This window comes from Salmo salar, chromosome ssa01, assembly GCF_905237065.1.
Source record: "Salmo salar chromosome ssa01, Ssal_v3.1, whole genome shotgun sequence".
In the NCBI taxonomy this organism is placed as follows: Eukaryota; Metazoa; Chordata; class Actinopteri; order Salmoniformes; family Salmonidae; genus Salmo; species Salmo salar.
Window position 1 is genome coordinate 28,547,748 of NC_059442.1, and position 26,349 is coordinate 28,574,096.

Genomic DNA, 26,349 nt, shown 5'->3' on the forward strand with positions numbered 1-26,349 from the left:
ATGAGCCACCAAATAATTTACCATGTTACATGTCAGTTATTCTATACTCCATACTGTAGTTCAATGTTCATGCATCACCAAGTAGATCGAGCATATAGCCAGCTTCCCTGAATGGCCCTCCATGCAGGGGGAATTCCTCACCAAGACCCAGATTAGTAGGAAGATTTTCTTTTTCAAGCATAAACCATGAAGCGTACCGCATACTCCCACAGGCATGCATGGGCCCCCTTGCAGCCTTTCATGCAGATCTCTGTTTACATAGTGGGGCTGTAGTGTTGTTGGTTGGCAGGTCTACCTCCAATGCCCTCTCTTCAGCTAGATTGAGAGACTCAATGACATTTACTAACAAGCAAGTGGGGGTTAATCTCCATGTTAAGTGTTTGCTGACTAATGACTTTGTACTTTTTTTATTTGTTATAAATCAAATTTGGCAGATTCATTAATGATGATTAATAGGGATAGTAATCAAACTGTACCAGTCATTGTCTGGGTTCAATCAAGTGATCCACTTAGCAGTGATTCTAAAGAGGGTAGAGAAAAACCTACTACTATCTTAAAACCTGCTTAAATGACCATCTGTGGTGTATACTATTCACTCCCCTGAGTTTGGCCTTGTTTGTTAAAGTAGGACATTTTGTATAATTTTTTTTTTTTTCTTTTCTCAGATTTAAAAAGGATTGTAATCTAAAGTGAATACCAAGAGATTTGTTTTAAATCTAAAGCGGTCGGACAGAGAATGAGTAAATTCTCCATAATCCAATTTTGAATGACTAAACAGTGGATTTACTGTAGATTTATCATTGTCACAGTTGTAAACATATTATAATTGTTATTGTTTCATTCACACCTGCACTGTTGGGGTCTCGGAGCTTAAGAATCACTGTACACTGCAACTACATGTGCATGTGACTAAGTAAAAAAATTTAACCAAATCAGAATACACACGCCTCCCTTTCCTATCAAAAAGACACTCGAGAGACAAAAAAAGTGGTGGATATCAGAACCTTTTACAAATACACATACTGTACATTCTAAAATGTCCTAGTCACAAACACACACAGGAGACAGAGATGAAAGTGTGCATGTTAGTTGAATGAATCACAGACCACCACCCTCAAATCTCTCAAGGCCTTCTTGGCTGATAATACATAGCCTCTAAGTCTTTCCACTCAACAGGAAAAGGCAGGAGGAATGTGGCAATTGCACAGAGATTAATTGCCATTTGTTGCCTTTGCTATAAATAACCAAAACAGATAATTTGAGAATTACTGCTAGTTGCTCTTTTCTCCCTCTGTATGCTGTCTAAGTGCCACTGGACTGTAAGGATCAAAGTAGTAGGGCTTCTTATTCAATCCCCTCTTCTCCTTGGCCAGGATATGTTGAGCCAAATGACTTTGACACAGAGCCGGCATTGAGTGTCATCCTCCTCCCCTCTGGGTGGTGAGGACAGGGCATGACAGGGCAGAGGGATGAAGGGGAAGTCCAGTACATGGTATCATTGAGCAGCATTTCAGATTGTCTCTCTCTCTCCTCTCCCTTGCAATTTCTCCTGCTATAAAATATTAAAGCTTACGTTCTCTTAAAATGTATCGTTTTCTTTAATTAGGCTAGCACTACAGGAGAATATAGTAAGAAGGCTTTCACTGAAATGAGAACAGCTGCCTTGACCAGAGGAGCTCTGTGATTGCTGCATTCTGATGAACTTATCTTTTTGGACCTGAGTGTTTCATTTGATAATTATACTGTATGTGTGCACCTGTCCAGTGTATATGAGAATACTGTTGTTTTTTGTAATGGTATGTTTTTGACAAGCAGAAATATCATTGCTTAAAAAAAACTATAAGGACTGCTGGTGGCCAATATTTAGGAAATACTTTTAGTATTCAGAGGCAATTCTGCCAACTGATGGCTCTATAACTGGAAAACCTCAATGTGGAGCATACTTCTGTAAACCTGCCTATACACTGTTACTGTGTGATACAACTTCCAAATACCACTTCCTCTGTATTTCAGTTCTGTGAAAAGGGAAAACATTAAGTCATAATGATCATGTGATGGGGCTACTGTTTCCAGTCTTGCATGTAGGTCATTATCCTCATGTTATGGAGGGCTCTGTAAAGGTGCTAGCCATTCTGCAGCACATTCCCAAACCTCTGCATAAATTCCACAGACAGCGAGAGAGAGACTGCTGCATCACAGCCTAGTGACACAGAAGAGCCTTTGTGTCATCCTCATCAAGCTGCTGACAATTCATCCCAGCCAGGAGACGTCGTCGCTGCTCCACAAAAGAACACACATTTTCTTGACTACTTAAGAATAGAAATCAGATTGAGATTATTAAAAATAGACTAGTACCAGTAGTGTAAAAGTGGGGCTCCTTTGATACAGTGGAGGCTGGTGGGAGGAGCTATAGGAGGACAGGTTCATTGTAATGGCTGGAATGGAATTAATGGAACGGTATCAAACATATGGAAACCCTATGTTTGAATCCGTTCCATTGATTTCATTCCAGCCATAACAATGAGCCCGTCCTCCTATAGCTCCTCCCATCAGCCTCCACTGCTCTGATATGACAAAATCCCTCCCGAAAGACCTCCTCCCTCCCCATTGTCTGTTTTTACAGACCAGCTCTCTGATTTTGGACTGGCAGGCCCATAGAGTCATGTACACAAAAGCTCAATATTATCTGACAATGTTCTAAATAGAGCATAACATTTTATTGTGATGTTTTGTATTTACATTGTGTACAGCAGTGTCCCGGTCTTGGATAAGAAGGCACAGATGGCTGATTATTTTTAAAGCTCAGTTCTATAAGAAAGGAGTGTACAGTGCCAATGGAGCATAGCCCAATTCTAGAGATTGAATGGATAGAGCAACGGCTGTAAAACTAGCTGGTGGAGCCACAGTGCTGACTCTACCCCTCCCTGCATGCAGACGGAGGGTGGCGTTAAGACAGCTGTGCTGCAGCTGAGAGGGGACTCCAACACTAGCCCTCCCCATTCCACTGCTATTAGCACTATGGTGCTTCAGTCCCTGTCTGTACCCACTGCGCGCAAACATAATATACTCATGCTGCAGGCAGTGGACATTTACTATACACTTGGCAGAGACTCTCATAGATTATGAAGCATATCTGTACTATGGAGATGGCAATTACCACAAGAGTAATATAGAAATAGATTATTACACCGTATAGATATAGTGAGAGTAGAGTGACTGCTGTCCCTATGGCGCACTGGTTAGGTGACTGTATGTTTGTCATCATTAAGATGTGTGATGGCCTTACCACTGGGGGAGGGCTGCTGGGGAGGTGGGGCATGTCACTACCTCTCCCCAGTCTGAGTCTCTGTAGTGTGAGGCTGTGAGCAAAGCAGTGCAGGGCCAGCAGTGGCACTCTGGGGTTTCTTCAGGGAGTCAGAGGCTGTTGTATAATGGGGGAAGGGGAAAGGGGGATACCTAGTCAGTTGTACAACTGAATGCATTCAACTGAAATGTATCTTCCGCATTTAACCCAACCCCTCTGAATCAGAGGTGCGGGGGGCTGCCTTAATCGACGTCCACGTCATCACCCGGGGAGCAGTTGTTGTTGGGGGTTCACTTCTTTGCTGAAGGTGCAAAACTACAGATTTTTCCCACCTTGATGGCTCTGGGATTCGAACCAGAAACCTTTCGGTTACTGGCCCAACACTCTTAACAGCTAGGCTACCTGCACGTTGTCAGTCTGAACCCTGAACCCTGACACTACTCCAATTCAGTGGGGAAAAATTTAGTAAAACTAAAGATAGCTTAATAGAAAATGACTCAAGTAAAAGTCACCCAGTAAAATACTACTTGAGTAAAAGTCAAAGTATTTGGTTTTAAATATAATTAAGTGTGAAAAGTAAACGTAATTGCTAAAATATACTTAAGTATCAAAAGTAAAAGTATAAATAATTTTACATTCCTTATTAAGCTAAACCAGATGGCACCATTTTATTTTATTTTTTTTATTTACGGGTTTGGTAGGGTAACACTCAGACATAATTTACAAATGAAGAATGTGTTGTTAATTGAGTCCGCCACATCAGAGGCAGTAGGGATGACCAGGGATGTTCTCTTGAGAAGTGCGTGAATTGGACCATTTTCCTGTACTGCTAAGCAATTTGAAATGTAACTAGTCCTTTTGGGTGTCAGGGAAAATGTATGGAGTAAAAAGTACATTACTTTCTTTAGGAATGTAGTGAAGTAAAAGTTGTCAAAAATATAAATAGTAAAGTACAGATACCCCAAAAAACTACTTAAGTAGTACTTTAAAGTATTTTTACTTAAGTACTTTACACCACTGCTCCAATTAGTCTGACATTGACTGTGACAGTGTGGTGGTGAGCTCCTCTGTGAATGGAGCGTAATGAGAAGTCTCTGAGCAGTGAATGCCTTATATCTGTCAGCCTGTCACTAATGGAGTAGGTTAGTCACTGATCATGGCCGCCAGTGACACTCAGTGAATATCACCACCAAACACCAGTCGCTGAAATGCACCACTTATATGCGTATGATAGTTACTCAACATAGATAATGAAAGACAGTTATTCAAAGCCCAGGTGTCAGTATCAGTCAATTAACCTCAACTGAGCACGATAGATGTGCATCTAGAACAGAGAAACCTAAGTGATCCCATTATAACAGAGGTGGACTGACATCACACTGGGTAGGTCAGTGCTGCACCTCTACTTAACAAAGGTGCATGGCAAATACAGGCCCTCTGACTCACAAGACCTGATACAAAGACATGAGACACATACTGTACACACAAGCACGCATACCCTCAAAAGACAGAGGGTAAAACACCCAACTAGAAAATGATTGTGTAATACACTAGATTTATAAATGAGTTATTTTCCCCTCAACAACAGGTGTAGTCTAGAGTGCTGTTCTTCCTAATATACACAACACATCTCAAGGAGAATGGGGGATCAGACACTACTCATGTCCTGTACAGCTGGTCAAACATTGTGCTCTCTGCATACGAGTCCAGACATTCTGGGACAAATACTGTATAAAGCAGCTTTTCTGTGTGTTCACACCCTCACCACAGCTGTGATAGATATACTGCAATACCCCAGAGGGCCTATACAGACAAACTTAAGGCTTTCACATAATAGGATATAAATAGAAGCCCCCTACTGGGTTCCTTACAAAAGAGTGTTATGTGAGTCATAATGCATTGCTGTTCCTGATTATGGGTCAATGCACAAGCTGCCAACTAGACTGGACTCTTCATTTCTTTAATGGATCAAATTGCTATGGTGGGGTGCAGGCTCATGTCACCACCTCAGTACATGAAAGAGCACTGACCACCAGTCGCTAATCATTTATAACAGGACTTTATTCAACCCCTGCCTTCTTACTATTTGCCCTTGCCCCTCTAACCTTGGTCCTTAGATATGATTGGAATGTATTCTGGAGCTATGCCCAGTGTGCATCTATGACTTTCTGGCCCGAATTCTCACTAAACTGGTCCACTGCATTTCAATATTTACTATGTATTTAAACTAAAATACATTCAGCAGTGATAACCAATCCTCAACCTCAAGTCAATACTTTGCTCACAGACAGCAGCTGTATGTATTTTTTCACTCTGGTCTGCTGAGAGCTTGCACGTATGACTTCATTCAAGCATTTGAGCCCTGGCAGGAAACCCAAAGCTAAATTCAAAACCACTTCCTGTCCCATCTTTAAACTGAGCACTTCTGTGTGTGTATATTATTGACAGTGTGTCAGAGGTAGCTATAACTCATTGTGGGTTGGGATTACCAGAGGAGAGAGGTTCCGTAATGGATGTTTTACTGTCCTTGAGGATAAGCAGTTCCCCAACAGAGCTTTGTGCAATGTGGTTTTGAGTGGGGCTCCCTCTACCACTTGGCAGATGTAAAATAATCTGCCTTAGTCACTGTGTGTGACTCACAAACCACACTGCTTATCCCCCTGGGTGTGGTGGCTGAATGTAAGCTCCAGCGTTGGGCCATCAGTTTTGACCACACTCAGCCCAAACGGGACAGAGGTGAGTTACTCACAGGGCCTGATGCTTTAGTAAGCCTAACACCACAGACAGGGGTGAGGCCTAAGTGCATGTCTACAATGCTGTACTACTCACCATGTTTATCCACATGCCTTTGTTGAAATATTATTATTAAATATTTGCCTAAAATGCAAAGACCTCAACCTGGCCAAGTGCAATGTGAAATTGTTCACAGGTTTGTGGTCTCTCGTTTTCTTCGCCGTCTTCCCCTTTCCAGATAGCATAGAGGAACTCCACAACAGGAAACAGTTCAAACTAAATTACCTCAGTGATACAAAAACCACTCCACTGGCCCCATTAGGGCGATACCATACCCACCGGCCAACAAACTGATGAATTTGTCTTGCACATTCTTGGAGAAACCAGTGAAAGGGTGTGCACGTCAAGCTGTTCCCTTTGCATATAGTTATGCCCTTGCCCTCCTGCTGTCAGTTTACCATACAAAAGTCAAGTGCTCAACACTTTCCCAATTTCAATGGGGAGATACTGATGATCGCGCCTTCAGTGGCAGGGTTCCAAGAACACGTGGCTGTACATCACTGGTAACACTGAAGTTCAGTGAACACATGCTTCCTGATCCTTTTCCATTTCCCTGTCATATGCAGTGGTTTTATTGGGTCCTGGAGCACTGGCACTACACATGCTCCATGACCACATCTATGATCATTCCACCTTGTGTGGTAAAGGTATTTTGGCAAAACATCTAAGGCCAATCCCAACTGTTGAGATCTGACCATGTAACATCGACCAAGTAAATATACATCTTTGTTCCTTACACAAACGCATGAAAATATACAGTGCATTCGGAAAGTATTCAGACGCCTTGACTTATTCCACATTTTGCTACGTATGACTTTTTCTAAAATTGATTAAATAATCTTTTTTCTTCAAACTACACACAATACCCCATAATGATAAAACAGGTATTTAGAAATGTTTGCAAATATATTAAAAATAAACATTAATACCTTATTTACATAAGTATTCAGGCCCTTTGCTATGAGTCGAAATTGAGCTCAGGTGCATCCTGTTTTCATTGATTATCCTTGAGATGTTTCTACAACTTGGAGTCCACCTGTGGTAAATTCAACTGATTGGATATGATTTGGAAAGGCACACACCTGTCTATATAAGGTCCCACAGTTGACAGTCCATATCAGAGCAAAAACTAAGCCATGCGGTTGAAGGAATTGTCAGTAGAGCTCAGACAGGATTGTGTCAAGGCGCAGATCTGCGGAAGGATACAAAAAAATTCTGCAGCCTCGAAGGTTGCAACGAACACAGTGGCCTCCATCATTCTTAAATGGAAGAAGTTTGGAACCATCAAGACTCTCCCTAGAGCTTGCCACCCAGCCAAACTGAGCAATTGGGGGAGAAGAGCTTTGGTCAGGGAGGTGACCAAGAACCCAATGGTCACTCTGACAGAGCTCCAGAGTTCCTCTGTGGAGATGTGAGAACCTTCCAGGAAGACAACCTTCTCTGCAGAACTCCACCAATCAGGCCTTTATGGTAGTGTTCACACGAAAGCCATTTCTCAGTAAAAGGCACATGACAGTCCACTTTGAGTTTGCCAAAAGGCACTAAAAGGCTCTCAGACCATGAGAAACAAGATTCTCTGTTCTGATGAAACTCTTTGGCATTCAGGACAAACGTCACGTCTGGAGGAAACCTGGCACCATCCCTACGGTGAAGCATGGGATGTTTTTCAGCAGCAGGGACTGGGAGACTTGTCGAGGGAAAGATTAACAGAGCAAAGTACAAAGACATCCTTGATGAAAACCGGCTCCAGAGTGCTCAGGACCTCAGACTGGGGGCAAACATTCACCTTCCAACAGGACAACAACCCTAAACACACAGCCAAGACAACATAGGAGTGGCTCCGGGACAAGTCTCTGAATGTCCTTGAGTGGCCCAGCCAGAGTCCGGACTTGAACCCGATCGAACATCTCTGGAGAGACCTGAAAATAGCTGTGCAGCGACGCACCCCGTCCAACCTGACAGAGCTTGAGAGGAATGGGAACCCCCCACAATCTTTTTTATTTATCTAAGCAAGTCAGTTAAGAACAAATTCTTATTTATAATGACGTCCTACCAAAAGGCCTCCTGCGGGGACGAGGGCCTGAGATTAAAAAAATAAAAATACAATATAAATATAAATATAGGACAAAACACACATCACAACAAGAGACACACAACACTACATAAAGAAAGACCTAAGACAACAACAAGGCAGCAAAACATGACAACACAGCATGGTAGCAACACAACATGACAACAACATGGTAGCAACACAACATGGAGGCAGCACAAAAACATGGTACAAACATTATTGGGCAAAAACAACAGCACAAATGTCAAGAAGGTAGAGACAACAACACATCATACAAAGCAGCCACAACTGTCAATGAGAATGTCCATGATTGAGTCTTCGAATGAAGAGATTGAGATAAAACTGTCCAGTAAATAAAGGTGTGCTAAGCTTGTAGCGCCAAGAAGAATCGAGGCTGTAATCGCTGCCAGAGGTGCTTCAACAAAGTACTGAGTAAAGGGTCTGAATACTTATGTAAATGAGATAGCAAATGTATTTTTAAAAAAACTCAAATGTATAGAAACCTGTTTTTGCTTTGTCATTATGGGGTATTGTGTGTAGATTGAGGGAGGAAAAAAACTATTTCATCCATTTTAGAATAAACCTGTAACATAACAAAATGTCGAAAAAGTCAAGGGGTCTGAAAACTTTCCGAATGCAAATCTGCCTTCCTTACACAAAAGCATGAAAACCCATTGCTAGCCATCTTTTCCTCTCAGGAAGCCTCTGGGATTTCAGCCAACCTCAGCGGGAATAGAGAGGGTGGCAGGGGGTCTCATCTTCACAGAGGAATGGTCGTAAAACCTGGCTGACTGTCTCTGTCCTAGTATGGCTGTCATAAAGATTGTAGAGATCATCTGGTAGTAATGAATCAGGGAGAACCACAGTAGTTATTACTGCCCAATTAAACTGCAATCAGTGTCCTAATGGAGGCCCTTGACTGAGCTCCTACTGGGAGGAGGGTGACGGAGTGTATGTGTCGACACCAACACACAAGCACACTAACTGCGTCTGAGGAAATGCAAGTAAGCATATGTTTAAGTGTTTGTATGTGTTTTATCAGTGCTGTAAATCACACAACCCCTTCCTGACCAGTAGCAAATACCAAGCAAAGAGGAATCCACATTGGAACTCAAACTTGTCTGCAAGTTTGAGAGACAGTTTGACAGCACAGCTGAAACATGTTCATCCTTTTCCATCTCCTAAGTAAGAATGTTCATGGTATGCCATAGATTCTATTGACAACACTAGAAATGCTTCTGAACAGTGAACAAGTTTATATCCACTAACTCAGCTGTGTGGGGTGCACATTTGCTTGTGGCATGTGGTTTGTGTGATACATTTATCCAGTGCCGTATCATGTGGGTTGATGTCACCTGACCTGTCTGACCGAAACTGAATGAGCCAGAATCAGTCCATGGTCAACTGGAAATTCGTCACTCGTTCATCCCGCGATGATTGTGTTTTCAGCCACCGGTAGCTTGTGGGTGCTTTATATGCGCTACAGTCAATTATGATTGCATGTCCACTTATATTAACTATAAATATACGCCTTCAATTTTCAAAAGATAACCAAACAAAAACATATTTACTTTTTACAAGGTGTTTGTGCCGTCATGTGCATTACAAGAACAATTTCTAACTTATTTGCATTCGTTTTTACTTACACTTGTATGTTGACTTCTCCATTGATGTTGTTTTTAAGTTTTGGCGGACTTTTCTTAGCGGATGTACAATCGTCACGAATTGAATTATGGGGAGTTTCAGGCCTGGGAGTGAACATAATTGTACACTCGCAAAGCCGACTAAAAACGAGGGCCGAGGGGCTTAGGTTGCAAACTTCCCTTGCTTGGCTAATCATTTGGACCACCCTCCAAGATGGCGACGGGGATTCCCCCAAGGGCATAAGGCGAGTGTAAATGGACGAGGGTGTGTCTTTTATGAGTTTGAACCGCAGCCTTAGTGTCATGAGTCTTGTCCAGGGGAGAATGACTGCCCCCTCGCATTGAGGATTTCAAGTTGAAGGCTGACCGCGGTAGTTTTTTTCTTTCTCATTGAGATAACATCTCTTTTCCAAGAGAGACCTGGTCCAATAGCAGCAGGGGGAACAACGTTTCAGACACAACAACTTACATACACTAACAACATTAAACAACTAAACTCAGCAAAAAAATAAACGTCCTCTCACTGTCAACTGTGTTTATTTTCAGCAAACTTAACATGTGTAAATATTTGTATGAACATAAGATTCAACAACTGAGACATAAACTGAACAAGTTCCACAGATATGTGACTAACAGAAATGGAAAAATGTGTCCCTGAACAAAGGGGGGATCAAAATCAAAAGTAACAGTCAGTATCTGGTGTGGCCACCAGTTGTATTAAGTACTACAGTGCATCTCCTTCTCATGGACCACACCAGATTTGCCAGTTCTTGCTGTGAGATGTTACCCCACTCTTCCACCAAGGCATCTGCAAGTTCCCGAACATTTCTGGGGGGAATGGCCCTAGTCCTCACCCTCCGATCCAACAGGTCCCAGACGTGCTCAATGGGATTGAGATCCGGGCTCTTCGCTGGCCATAGAAGAACACAGGAAATTGCAGGAAATCACGCACAGAATGAGCAGTATGGCTGGTGGCATTGTCATGCTGGAGGGTCATGTCAGGATGAGCCTGCAGGGAGGAGGATGTCTTCCCTGTAACGCACAGCGTTGAGATTGCCTGCAATGACAACAAGCTCAGTCCGATGATGCTGTGACACACCGCCCCAGACCATGACGGACCCTCCACCTCCAAATCGATCCTGCTCCAGAGTACAGGCCTCGGTGTAACGCTCATTCCTTCAACGATAAACGCGAACCCGACCATCACCCCTGGTGAGAAAAACCGTGACTCGTCAGTAAAGAGCACTTTTTGCCAGTCCTGTCTGGTCCAGCACAGGTGTGATGTTCGGATGTACCGATCCTGTGCAGGTGTTGTTACACGTGGTCTGCCACTGCGAGGATGATCAGCTGTCCGTCCTGTCTTAGGCATCTCACAGTACGGACATTGCAATTTATTTCCCTGGCCACATCTGCAGTCCTCATGCCTCCTTACAGCATGTCTAAGGCACGTTCACTCAGCCATCACGGCTAGCTATTTTGACGCCCGCCAACTTCGGGGCAAACTAAACTCAGAATTAGTATTAGAAATATTGTATTACCTTTGCTGATCTTCGTCAGAATGCACTCCCAGGACTGCTACTTCCACAAGAAATGTTGTTTTTGTTCCAAATAATCCATAGTTATGTCCAAATACCTCTGTTTTGTTTGTGCGTTCAGGTCACTATCCAAAGGGTAACGCGCGAGTGCATTTCAAGACAAAAAAAGTCAAAATGTTCCATTACCGTACCTAGAAGCATGTCAAACGCTGTTTAAAATCAATTTTTAATGGTATTTTTCTCGTAAAATAGTGATAATATTCCAACCAGACAATAGTGTATTCATTCAAAGAGGAAAAGAAAAACAGCGTGCACGTGCGCATATCCAATCTCTTTGTCCCCAGGCAGACCACTGAGAAACTGAGCTACTATACTCTGCCCAGAGACAGGAGACGGCTCAATCCGCTTTCTGAAGGCTTTAGACAGCCAATGGAAGCCTTAGAAAGTGCAATATAACCCCACAGATACTGTAGTTTCGATAGAGAATCAAAAGAAGAACTACAAATTCTCAGACAGGCCACTTCCTGCTTGGAACTTTCTCAGGTTTTTGCCTGCCATATGAGTTCTGTTATACTCACAGACACCATTCAAACAGTTTTAGAAACTTCAGAGTGTTTTCTATCCAAATCTACTAATACTATGCATATTCTCGTTTCTGGGCAAGAGTAGTAACCAGTTTAAATCGGGTACGTTTTTTATCCGGCCGTGAAAATACTGCCCCTAGCCCAGACAGGTTAACGTTACTAGCTCAGTATTTGAAGTTGTTATATTATCATTAGTAGTGTATTATCAGGTAAAAGCATATGCTTATTATTCACAATTTCTCAAATATTTATTCGCTAATCATTCAGTCGAATACACTATACTACAGCCATTGAATCCGTCTTTGAGCGTTAAGGGACATTAATGGCAAGCTTGGTCCACGGCATCTTGAAATACAAGGACAAATGTTATTAATCAGTGACTGAAATTTCGTGCTACGTGATATTCACTCCCGGACTTGGAGAGCGCTCAAAAGCGTTGAAGAACGGCCCTCTGAATAATGGGCCGTGGTTTTGGCTTAACTGCGTTGGGAAAAAGACGCAGCTCCAACTGGGCATGCAATGGTTCCGAAAACACTCCCATGTTGCTAGATGGTGACACGCTGAAATTACACTTCCTGGTCTTCAAACGCACCACTGAGCATTTTCCATAGGAAATAATTAGTCCATATTTTTTTTTTACAGTCTATGGTCTTGTACTGAGCAATTTCCACTTACCTGTAGATAGGCCAGCTGCTATGTCAAAATTGGTTATATTAAAAAAATTCATGAAAACTAAAATGAGCTTTTTAGTTTTAATTTAAGGTTAGGGTTAAGCATTAGGGGTAGCAGTGTGGTTAACTTCAAAATCAGATGTTATGAAATGTATGGAATACAGTGATCACCGTCATTGTAAATAAGAATTTGTTCTTAACTGACTTGCCTAGTTAAATAAAGGTTAAATAAAAAATAAATTTATTGCTAAACGTATCAAACCTATAAAAGGACACTGTCCCGTGCTGCTGAGAAAGGAAATATCCGTTGCTGTTGAATAAAACTAATGAATCTTCTGTTGCCCAAAACCCCAGGGCCTACCCGCATCAATCCTGTCTTTGTGAAGACTGTAAACACTCCCTTTGTCCTTAATCAGATTTAAATGGGAGAACTAAAGCATTCCTTCCATTGCGCTTCTTCAGTGTCTGTCTCGGTCTGGCTCCAATGGAGTCCTATTGCTGGTGAATTGTAATTATTATTATTTTTTAAATTGTTAAAACAGGGGGCACATAGGACTAATCATATTCATAGAGCCTGTGACCACAAGAAATAAGATCTCGGCACAATAAGCAATATATATTTTGTATATATTGTAAGGATGCACCATTTGTATTTACATTCACATTGCTATTTCAGGCAACCAGTTAATATACAAACACTCAAGCAGTATGTTTTATAGACATGACATCAAGAGAAATGCAATCCAATCAGTCAGATAATTAACAATAAAGAACCGACATGAAAATGATTGATAATGTTAAAAATGACAGTTGACCATGATAACTTAAGAGTGGGAGGGGCTTGGTCTGTCTTTACTTGTCCTGCCCTATAACAAGCATGTGGGGCTCGAACAATTCTATTAAAATGTATTCATCAGACCCCACAAAGCCACTGCAGTTTAAAATGGGGATCAATAAATATCCCAGGAGAGGTCTGCCTTCCCTCTCTGTGGCACTGCCAGATATAGACCCTGTGAGATGCTGCGAGTCCTCCGTCCTTCAACATCGATCGAGGGGTGGATCACTCTCCTCCCACTGTTGAGGGATGCCCATCACACCCCAGGATGATGATGTTCTACCCAAACCATCCATCCTCTGTCAAGGGACAGGACACCTATCCCTGGGCCTTTTTGACAAATTAAGTATGAAACTCATCCTGTACCAAATGCTAGGGCCAGTTCGAGCACCCCTTTCCTTCCCCATTCCTGCTCAGGGTCAAATTCCCCCTACTATGTAACTGTATCCTCATCAGTACAGTGGTGGTGCTATTTTTAAACAAGGCACAATTCATCAAACATAATTACTGGACATCAGTTCTTTCCCACACCCCACTCCACCCACAGCGCATTAAACCACAATGTCCACATCCTCTCAACAATGGCCACCCAGTGCTAGAGAACCCACCAACAACCCCTTCCTGACTAGTAGCAACTAGCAAGCAAAGAGGAATCCACTTTGGAACTCAAACTTATCTGCAAGTTTGAGAGACAGTTTGACAGCACAGCTGAAACATGTTCATCCTTTTCCATCTCCTAAGTAAGAATGTTCATTGTATGCCATACATTCTATTGACAACACTAGAAATGCTTCTGAACAGTGAACATGTTTATATCCACACTGAGTCAAACCAAAGCCATATCATTTATCACAACTGTATGACAACCTCCTGTTGCCTGGGCTATCACTGATGTTGTGCATCTGTCCTTCTATGACTTTCTTAGGTTTAAAAGTCAAGCCTGCCTCTACTTCTCTGGGCTTTTGACTCTTCGTGAACTCCTCTCCTACTGAACCAATAGGTTGACTACAGACGATGGCCTTGGCACCTCTCTTCAGCATGTGCCAACCAGATAAGTTCATGCTGGTTCTTCAGCTGATCGAGTCAGTGTGTCTGAGTATAAAGGCTACAGTCTCTGGCCCTATTATTTTTACTCTTGTAATGAGGACTACTCAATAAGATTCATTAAGTCAAGACTTGGAAAATACCTTGGGGTGATACAATTAGGAAATGGCCTAGCGAGACCCAGAAAGACAAGGCACCATTACTGCCTGGTGTGGGATAATACAGAAATGAGTAACTAGAGACCTTGTCCCATTGTGACCTTTCATTTGATTCCTTAATCTACATTTACCTCTAGGCAAAGATAAAACCCAATTTGAGAAAAAGAAAACACATTTAGCAGGGCAATTTCTACAAACAAAAACATGTTTTTCTGAGTTTAACCAATCTGGTGGACAGTTTAAAATATTCACAGGACCAAAACTATGAATTTCCAGCCTGTTTTGAACCACAGTTGACAGAATTCAGAAACTGCTGTATTGCGCCAACATTTATGCAGCCTGTCAGTCAACCAACCCCCAATGCAGGCTAGCAATGTGGCTCTGTAGTTATTCCACTGAGACCATTTGGACTTCCTGTTTTGTACATGGGGTAAAAGGAAAAACATATATTTCCCAATTCAATGGTGGCAAACAGAGTAACAAAAGGTTTTGAGGGTGGACAGCTATATAAACTGCCTGAAAAGTCTCAATGCAACACACCAACGAGACATTGTGTTCTTCACATAAAAGATAACAGAATGAGTCATTACCTAATGTGAATGGAATGCTGAAAAACACAGGAAGGTTACATTACGTCAACAAATAATAATTGTTGACCAATTCACATCAAAGAGTAGTCCATTCATCTGGAGGGAAATTGCATTCTTGGTCAAAGTTAAGCTTGCCACACCTTAAACCACAGCTTTTAGTTATGCAATTAAAATAGGTCTCAACATATACTGGCAATTAGCCTACATAAAAAGAACACATCTTTAAGCACAGTATTGAAGCCCTGAAGGTGTTTTGTATGGGATATTTTAACACCCGGCAGTCTGCAGCACATCGAAGTGCGAGCTCTGCAAATTTCATTTCACCTTTATTTAACCAGGTAGGCAGGCCAGTTGAGAAAAAGTTATATTATAAATCATTCCTCATGGGGGTAAACGCTCACATAAAGCAGATAAGAATTTCCCCAATGCAAGTGTGGTAAACTAGAAGCAAAGAACAATCACAATTCTATCTCTAGCATTCTGTACATACTTTCTTATAATGGATTTTGAGTCCTAGGGAAGCTGTGTATTATGATAACTGTGTTCCTTTGTATGTATTATGGATCCCCATTAGCTGCTGCAAAAGCAGGGTCCAGCAAAATTAAGGCAGTTTATTCAATTAATCACTTTTGGTCAAGTTATGATCAAAATAAGAAAATGAGACATTTAAAATTACTTTTTTAATTAGGCATTACAATGACATTGTTCTGTACATGGTTCTCCAAGTCAACATAGGAATAAGAGAGCTGAACCAAAACATATCATTTCACCAGGGAGCTGCTCTCTCCCATTGCATGACAGGCCCACTCTGCCGAAGGGTTACTATACTTCTGTACTCATGCTGTAGATACAGACTAGTAAAAGGTCTCGCATCCTGAGACATATGAATGGTAGTAGGTTGAGAGCTCAGAGCTGAATGACATTCCTTTGGAAATATTGAGTCCATTGGCTTCATAACCATCAATGTTACCCTATGAACAAAAGCTGCATTCTGAAAAGCATGTTTGAGTTAACAGAGACCTGTTTCAGTTTGCTTGAGCACAATCTGGGATCAAAAACATGAGTACACAAAAAGGCCAATTAATTCACAATATAGCCCACTATAGGGAATCACTTGTGCAACTGGGTTCCAGATGGCGAGTCTAAGCACTACACTGGCTGTGTCCCAAATCTGTCTTGTTCTTTTACTTACTTAAACGGCATAGTGTGTACTAATCGTACTAAATACTATTTAGAACGTACTGTTTAGTGAAATCAAATAACAGTAAGCAACAAATAACATACTAGGCTCATCCATACTGAGAATGCATAAACTAATGCTCAAATTGCATTGATTCCTGCCATTCGTTTATTTTGGTAAAGCACATCACCATATCTGATTATCAGCTGTTATCAAACACACGTGGGTCTCGAAAAACGATTCTCTTCCTCAATAGTGTGCAATGAATTTTACTAGATGAAATGCCGAAATGAGTATGACATCCTGGCATTTAAAGAATATGCAATTTTCGACATTGCACATACAATGCACATATTATGAAACATTATATATTTTTGCATACCCAAAATAACTACTATTTTGAATGAAATTATGGGTATTTGGACACAGTCAATGTCTTTCCTGACATAATTTTGTTACAACAATGTCCAGAATGTTGACAATTAAATGTACGCAATGGTACACGGGGGGCCAAGTACGAAAAAAAATAAATATGTATGAAATGAAAAAAATGAAATGTATGCATTCACTACTGTAAGTCGCTCTGGATAAGAGCGTCTGCTAAATGACTAAAATGTAAATGTAAATGTGAAAATTTTAAATCACATCTTGCAGTGTTTTTGTCAATACAAATCCAAAACAAATACCTACATTTGCTAAATGGTTTCTGTATTAAAAACATGTTTAATCTAAGGTGTTGTAGTTGTCCCAAACAAGCTAGACTAAACATCAGACTTTAGTTCTGAAAGGAAAAACTATGAATCAGACCCTTATGTTACTCACAATCCAACAGTATCTTTAAAGCATACATGAACCAAGCCTGAGCCCTAATGAAAAGATACAAGTCCAGCTCCATTAGAAAATATATAAAAATGTGATAAAGAATAGGCAAAGTTGGTAATCTCTGTAGCTTTGAATTATGACCACATTTAATTGATATTCATCAAGCCACATAATGTCACTTAGGCTTGCTACAGAGTAGAAGCTAACCCTTATTCATGACTCCAATTCCACCTCATTACATTGAGCCATTGGACTTGGCTCAATGCCAACACTGCACAAATGCTCTGCCTAAACTCAAATACGCCTTGCACGCGATACAGTTTTGGAAACATTTGGAACTTAACTTACATATAAGCAAAAACATATTTTTCAAATACAAAATATACATGTACTCTAAGAAGTTTAGGAAAGTTGCACCCGGCTGTATTTTCAAGAACACCGCCTCCAACAGGCTACACTTCCTCCCCTCCAATTTCCACTTCAAACGTCTCCAGTGGCGTGTAAAGGTTACTACAAGCTTCACTCCATTGATCTACGTGCGTGCAAATTTTGGAGCAGCAGACCCCTGTTGGTAAAATGATATCTTCACCGGTCTCACTCCCATTCACAAGGGGGTGACAGCATTTTTTATTTTTGTCACTTCATTTTGTGAAATCAAGGAAGAGTCGCCTTCCCTCGCTAGTAGTAGCTAGTTGGCAGCCTGGCTAGCTGGCATTAGCCTGACTAAAAACATGGCTAGCCTTTCTAGCTTCTTACATCTCCATGTGAAAACGTACAGGAGGGTAGCTCTCCGGGAACAGGGTTTGAGAGCCCAGCATATAACATTGGTCAGATCAAGGAATCAAGCGGCAACACTGCCCCCATGTTGCGGAAGGAATGGTACAGCTCTCCAAAATGTTCAGGTAGTACAAAAGTACGTTGAATGCCGTAGCGTATTACAAGGAGCTGCCCCTTTTGTGACGAAAAACGACATTGCAACACTGCGCTACATGGCTTCCGCAGTGTGAATTTACCTTAACCGGGGAGGAAGTTTCATACCTCGGCTGCGGGCCGTTTCCAAAAATAATAATGCCAGGTGCAACTTTGCTAAACTGCATCATTTGTGTTAGAATGATTATTTCACCCTGATGTTTAAGTTTGCAACTAAAGGTTTCCAAAACCGTATCGCAAACAAGGATTATTAAAGTTTCTAAACCTTAAAACAGAGCGTCTGGATTGTAGTTCACATGGAGCCAGCTGTCCTCCATGCCATCAGCTAAGAACTCAAGACCGGGACCGGCTGTAAGACACCTTGGGTTCTCAAGAGCTAAGTAGAAGCAAACTATAAGCCAGAAAACCATGTTTATAAAGATAAATTAGTTATAGGGTCATCATAGTAATCAAAATAAATGGAGATCAAACTTCCCTTTATTATATATTTATTTGAGAAGTAAAGTTGTTACTTGCCTCAATTTGACTTTGTAGTTTAATCTAAAACAGTAATCACTCAATCATTAGGATTTGTAATTTGATGTTAGCCATGTCAACCCCTCATATAGTCCGTCTCCCGTGGTCGCACAGGAGGGCTGAACATACCAATTCCTATCTCTGATGCGGGTCAATCCTAGTTTCTCTTGGATTTCGTGTGGTTTCATGGCATCGGGCAGGTCTTGCTTATTGGCAAAAATCAAGATGATGGCATCCCTCATCTCACGGTCATTAATGATGCGATGGAGTTCCTGCCTGGCCTCATCAATGCGATCTCTGTCTGCGCAATCCACAACAAAGATTAACCCTTGAGTGCCCGTGTAGTAGTGTCGCCACAGGGGACGGATCTTATCTTGGCCTCCAACGTCCCATACATTGAATTTTACGTTTTTGTAAGTCACAGTCTCAACGTTGAAACCAACTGTGGGAATTGTGGTGACTGACTGTCCAAGTTTCAGTTTGTAAAGGATGGTGGTCTTTCCAGCAGCATCAAGTCCAAGCATCAATATTCTCATCTCCTTGTTGCCAAAGATTTTCGATAGCATTTTCCCCATCATGTAAACAGTGCATAAATATTCCTTTCCAAATGAAAAAAATGTCTGGATTCTTCAATATTTCCCTTTTTACTTCCTTAATGTCAAAACCATGCAGGTTAACTTTATTTGCTTAACCGGGCGTAACTAGGCAACTAATTACAAATGGACATGGTGTGAAATATGAAGCTCAAACTGAGCCATGTGCGGGTCTATCAATGCTTCACAATGTGTCGGCCAAAGAAAGGAGTCTCAAACTGGCAACAATAATATTCCTGGTGGGAAATCATTAGCTAACTTGTGGTATTGCTGTTCATAACTTATTTCTCAGAGTTTGAGACACCCAAGTTAAAATGTGACCCAAAGGTGAGTTAAGTAAATTGTATGACAAGCCGTGTAAGTATATTGTTACTTCTTAATTGTAGCTGTCACAAAATGTTCATACTATTGATTTCTATTCTTTTCAGGGTCGGGGTGGGGGGGTAGTGGATCTGTTGATAGAGCAAGGAAGTCGAATAGGCCCTCCAAAAAACCTGCGGTACTTCTTACTTCCTCTTGGTGAATGTGTCTCGAGGTCCCCGTCCTTGTTCGGATCAACACCACCGGAGGAGAAAGGCAATGTTCTGCTGCTATTCCATCAAACGTCACGCTGGGCTACACACTCGTTCGTAGGAGCCCGTTCTCCTAAAGTCCCGGCGACTAAGGTCATTGATTCAATAATAAAAAAATCCTTTCTTGTCCCCCTGAAACAGAAGAGGATCATGAGGAGTGTCAGAAAGCTCAACTTAGCAAGTTAACAGCTAGCTAGCTAACACTAGCTTGCTAACTTAGCTACCTACATGCTGCATTGTGGATAGCTCAACAAAATTTTAAAATGCAGACGTTAGTCGGTAACTTACGTTCCGTGTATCTTTTACACAAATCTCCCCAAAATATATATATTACATTCTGTTGTCCCCCCTCCTCTCTCAGCAATTTCCAAACCGCTTTAGTCTATCTCTCCTTTTCAGCCGAGTTGCAATGCTACTCTGATCTACCGGAAAGGTGTGGACTACATCACCAGTCACTTCCTCTGGATCGTTCAGGAGTTAGTTGGCTTGCGCACGAGCTTGAACTGTGACCAGAGGACTCTGACATTACGTGCATTGTCTGAAATGCGGTCCATTGATTCGTATAAAGTAAATGCATGGTGCGAATTTAACAAGTACTGGTTCAGGTGCAAATGTGGTAAAGAGCAGGAAAATGTAACTCACCATACAATGATGTATATAAACCCATCGGCACCATACAAGGAAGTGGATGGCTCTATTTGGTGCACGTGCATGGTGCTAAATAATATATAATAAACTATTAGCTAGTCTAAATGTATTGGGTAAATGTGTTTAATTACAATTACATGATGGAAGACCAATTCATTCGGATCAATTTTACAGCACATAAAACACGTAGGCCCATGGTTACAACATGAAATTGCAACAGCATTAATATGCATTTTTAAATGAAAGTAGTACATTTGGCATGCTTAATAAATATATATTTTAAAATATAGGTTACTTTCTAGCCTTAAATGAAAAAATGCATGCAGGCTAGGTTACTGTGTGTAGCATAGACTGCACAAAAATGGTATGTAGGCTTGGTCTACGTTCTCGATACAAAGTGTAATAACACCACCATGTGGGATGCATTGGCACTGCTTCTCATTTTACTGAAGTTATTGACCAAGTATGCAGGTACGCATAGCCACAGGCTTGTCACTCAGTTTACAAGTCCCAGTCTATCTCTTTGAGCACCAATAGTGGTGGGTAGGTTGTCTATTATCTGTCAGTTTTGTTCAACTGTTTAAACCTCTGTGTGGATGCATGTGGATGTACTCTCTGTGTTCTGATGCTGGCTGACCTCATGACCTGTGGGCTGTTTGGATCTTGCTGGTTCCAGCTAGGCTCTTGGTTGGTGTCTGGCTGACCTGTAGATGACAAAATCATGTGTTTCCATTTCCTGAAGGGTTCCATCATTTGGATCATGGCCATGTGTCTGTGTCTTATATCTGCAAACGTCAAGGTTGCCCATCCAAATATGTGGCTAGCTGGGCCCTGGTGCACCCCATTCTCCAGCTCCCTGTCTGTGCACTGTGGAGGGCAGGAAGAGTGGAGCTGCAGGGAGTCTTTGCTCTAGACCTCTGGGATGAGGGACAGCAGCCAGACCCCAGTCTCCCCAGTGCTCTGTAGTACAGTATCTGCTGCTTCTCGATCACCCTCATACAGTATCTATGCTCCAACTCCAGGCTACAGAGCAGGCCCTTATGTTGTTGGACTTGGTACCTGTGTAGTTCATGCTTTGTGGCAGTGAGCGGCTTCTGCATTTACATGGCGGACGTGAGTAAAACATTTAAATGTGTTAACCCTCTCAAGGCTGCCGTCCCAGACGGCATCCCTAGCCGCGTCCTCAGCGCATGCGCAGACCAGCTGGCTGGTGTGTTTACAGACATATTCAATCAATCCCGATCCCAGTCTGCTGTCCCCACATGCTTCAAGATGGCCACCATTGTTCCTGTTCCCAAGAAACCTAAGGTAACTGAACTAAATGACTGTCGCCCCGTAGCACTCACTTCTGTCATCATGAAGTGCTTTGAGAGACTAGTCAAGGATCATATCACCTCCTCCCTACCTGTCACCCTAGACCCACTCCAATTTGCTTACCACCCCAATAGGTCCACAGACGATGCAATCGCCATCACACTGTCATATCCCATCTGGACAAGAGGAATACCTATGTAAGAATGTTGTTAATTGACTACAGCTAAGCATTCAACACCATAGTACCCTCCAAACTCATCATTAAGCTTGAGACTCTGGGTCTCGACCCCGCTCTGTTCAACTGGTTCCTGGACATCCTATTGGGCCGCCCCCCAGGTTGTGAAGGTAGGAAACATCTCCACTCTGCTGATCCTCAACACTGGGGCCCCACAAGGGTGCGTTCTCAGCCCTCTCCTGTACTCCCTGTTCACCCATGACTGTGTGGCACTACACGCCTCCAACTCAATCATCAACTTTGCAGATGACATTACAGTGGTAGGCTTGTTTACCAACAATGACGAGACGGCCTACAGGGAGGAGGTGAGGGCCCTTGGAGTGTGGTGTCAGGAAAATAACCTCTCACTCAATGTCAGCGAAACAAAAGAGATGATTGTGGTCTTCAGGAAACAGCAAATGGAGCACCCCCCTACGATGGGACAGCAGTGGAGAAGGTGGAAAGTTTTAAGTTCCTCGGTGTACATATCACCGACAAACTGAAATGGTCCACGCACACAGACAGTGTGGTGAAGAAGGCGTAACAGTGCCTCTTCAACCTCAGGAGGTTGAAAAAGTTTGGCTTGTCACCGAAAACCCTCACTAACTTTTACAGGTGCACAATTGAGAGCATCCTGTCGGGCTGTATCACCGCCTGATACGGCAACTGCACCGCTCACAACCGCAGGGCTCTCCAGAGGGTGGTGCGGACTGCACAATGCATCACCGGGGGAAAACTACCTGCCTTCCAGGACACCTACAACTCCTGATGTCACAGGAAGTCAAAAAAGATAATCAAGGACAACAAACACCCGAGCCACTACCTGTTCACCCCGCTTCCATCCAGAAGGCGAAGTCAGTACAGGTGTATCAAAGCTGGGACAGAGATATTGAAAAACAGCTTCTATCTCAAGGCCATCAGATTATTAAACAGCCACCACTAGCGCAGAGAGGCGGCTGCCAACCTACAGACTTGATCTCATTGGCCACTTTAATAAATGGAACACTAGTCACTTTAATAATGCCACTTTAAGAATGTTTACGTATCTCGCGTTATTCATCTCATGAAGTCGGAAGTTTACATACACCTTAGCCAAATACATTTAAACTCAGTTTTTCACAATTACTGACATTTATTCAGAGTAAAAATTATCTGTCTTAGGTCAGTTAGGATCACCACTTTATTTTAAGAATGTGAAATGTCAGAATAATAGTAGCGAGAACGATTTATTTCAGCTTTTATTTCTTTCATCACATTCCCAGTGGGTCAGAAGTTTTCATACACTCAATTAGTATTTGGTAGTATTGCCTTTAAATTGTTTAACTTGGGTCAAACTTTTCTGGTAGCCTTCCACAAGCTTCCCACAATAAGTTGGGTGAATTTTGTCCCATTCCTCCTGTCAGAGCTGGTGTAACTGAGTCAGGTTTGTGGGCCTCCTTGCTCGCACACGCTTTTTCAGTTATGCCCACACATTTTCTATAGGATTGAGGTCAGGGCTTTGTGATGGCCATTCCAATACCTTGACTTTGTTGTCCTTAAGCCATTTTGCCACAACTTTGGAATAATGCTTGGGGTCATTGTCCATTTGGAAGACCCATTTGCGACCAAGCTCTAACTTCCTGACTGATGTCTTGAGATGTTGCTTCAATATATCCACATAATTTTCCATCTTCACGATGCCATCTATTTTGTGAAGTGCACCAGTCCCTCCTGCAACAAAGCAGGGTTAATCAAAGCACCCCCACAACATGATCCTGCCACCCCCTTGCTTCACGGTTGGGATGGTGTTCTTCGGCTTGCAAGCATCCTCCTTTTTCCACCAAACATAACGATGGTCATTAGGGCCAAACAGTTCCATTTTTGTTTCATCAGAGCAGAGGACATTTCTCCAAAAAGTACGATCTTTGTCCCCATGTGCATTTGCAAACCATAGTCTGGCTTTTTTATGGCGGTTTTGGAGCAGTGGCTTCTTCCTTGCTGAGCGGCCTTTCAGGTGATTTCGATATAGGACTAGTTTTACTGTGGATATAAATTATTTTGTACCTGTTTCCTCCAGCATCTTCACGAAGGTCCTTTGCTGTTGTTCTGGGATTGATTTGCACTTTTCACACCAAAGTACGTTCATCTCTAGGAGACAGAACGCGTCTCCCTCCTGAGCGGTATGACGGCTGCGTGGTCCCATGGTGTTTAAACTTGTGTACTATTGTTTGTACAGATAAACGTGGTACCTTCAGGCGTTTGGAAATTGCTCCCAAGAATGAACCAGACTTGTGGAGATCTACACATTTTTTTCTGAGGGCTTGGCTGATTTCTTTTGATTTCCCATGATGTCAAGCAAAGAGGCACTGAGTTTGAAAGTAGACCTTGAAATACATCCACAGGTTGGTGTCTGGCTGACCTGTAGATGACAAAATCATGTGTTTCCATTTCCTGAAGGGTTCCATCATTTGGATCATGGCCATGTGTCTGTGTCTTATATCTGCAAACGTCAAGGTTGCCCATCCAAATATGTGGCTAGCTTGGCCCTGGTGCACCCCATTCTTCAGCTCCCTGTCTGTGCACTGTGGAGGGCAGGAAGAGTGGAGCTGCAGGGAGTCTTTGCTCTAGACCTCTGGGATGAGGGACAGCAGCCAGACCCCAGTCTCCCCAGGGAGACTGGGACGCGGCTAGGGATGCCGTCTGGGACGGCAGCCTTGAGAGGGTTAACACATTTAAATGTTTTACTCACGTCCGCCAATTGACTCAAATGATGTCAATTAGCCTATCAGAAGCTTCTAAAGCCATGACATAATTTTCTGGAATCGTCCAAGCTGTTTAATGGCACAGTCAACTTAGTGTATGTAAACTTCTGACCCACTGGAATTGTGATACAGTGAATTATAAGTGAAACAATCTGTCTGTAAACAATTGTTGGAAAAATGACTTGTGTCATGCACAAAGTAGATGTCCTAACCAACTTGCAAAAACTATAGTTTGTTAACAAGAAATTTGTGGAGTGGTTGAAAAATGAGTTTTAATGACTCCAACCTAAGTGTATGTAAACTTGCGACTTCAACTGTATGTATAAACTGCATACTGTATCTTTCATGATCTATTCTTTACTATCTATTGCATCTTAGCCGATCTTTCACTGCTCATCCATATATTTTATACTTATATATTCTCATCCCATTCCTTTACTAGATTGTGTGTATTAGATTTTGTTGTGGAATGTATTAGATATTAGGTTTTGTGGTGGAATTGTTAGATATTACCTGTTAGATACTGCTGCACTGTCGGATCTCGAAGCATAAGCATTTTGCTACACTCGCAATAACATCTGCTAAACATGTGTATGTGGCCAATAAAATATGATTTGATTTGATTTAGTTGTCAGTGGGTTCTGTAGTATCACCGTGTGGGGGAAGGGATTGCAAAACGATGGAAGTTCAATAATTAGCTATACCAGTGAATTAACTGTGTATGTCCTGTGGGATCACCATTGTATTAACATGTGATAATTGCTTCGTAATGGAGTTGAGCATTTTGTTTTTTATATTATTACAAAAATGTAGGAAGGAATGGCCCTGACTCTTGTGTAATTTTAAAGGAATGTAAAATCATACTATGGATAGATACCTCATACAAATATCTTTGTTCAAATTAATTTATAAATTTTACTCATCAAAGGTTGTTTCAGAGTAAGTCATATAAATGGCACTAACCTGAGAATGAAATCAATATCCCTTTGATGAATTTGATGAGACACATATCTGCTACTGTGTCATTTCCCCAAATCTCACAGAGAATCTCAAGAGGAAAGTTGGTTGTGTCTTCTCTACTTTATAGGGAGTCTCTCTCTCTCTCTCTCTCTCTCTCTCTCTCTTGCTCTCTCTCTCGTTATGTAATCTGTTCCCCTGGCCCATGTAGATGTTGGTGGTCATGTGATCTCTTGATAAGCTTTATTTACAACCCTCTGGATTTCATTCACTTAGCACAAAGTAGAACAATTTAATCCCTGCTAATTGATAGGTGACAGGTGAGGCTTGAACCTAACCCAATTGTATTTAAAAGAGCATGTGAACCCCAATATTGAGAGTTGGTATGTCCAGCTCAGGACATTGCAAGGGGACTATACATGTGAGTTACGTTATTGTTGTGGTGTAGGAAAGAGACTATGACAGACTTGTGGCTATGAAATATTTACAGCAGAGTTCAGATGACTAAGCGCCTGTGTAGAAGACCGTGTGAGTAGCTCATCATTAAAGTTTCACAAACTGGATTCCATTCACTGTCCTTTAATTATATAAAACTGCCAGCTTGAACTGCACAAGACACACATTTCAGAGGATT

General features: G+C 41.9%; 1 protein-coding gene across 1 annotated transcript; it reads right to left on the bottom strand.

Moving 5' to 3' along the window:
* Window positions 1–15,893: 15,893 nt before the first annotated feature.
* LOC106594671 (ADP-ribosylation factor 6) lies at window positions 15,894–20,312 on the bottom strand. Its single transcript, XM_014186091.2, has 2 exons — window positions 20,130–20,312; window positions 15,894–19,973 (listed from the first exon to the last, which is right to left on the bottom strand). Exon 2 carries the CDS (start codon window positions 19,252–19,254, stop codon window positions 18,724–18,726), a length of 531 nt encoding a protein of 176 aa, XP_014041566.1. The 5' UTR covers window positions 19,255–19,973; window positions 20,130–20,312; the 3' UTR covers window positions 15,894–18,723.
* Between the last annotated feature and the right edge of the window lie 6,037 nt (window positions 20,313–26,349).

What these genes read in the sequence shown, in the direction of transcription:
- LOC106594671 (XM_014186091.2), bottom strand. Translation starts at nt 19,254, where the DNA reads ATGATGGGGAAAATGCTATCGAAAATCTTTGGCAACAAGGAGATGAGA.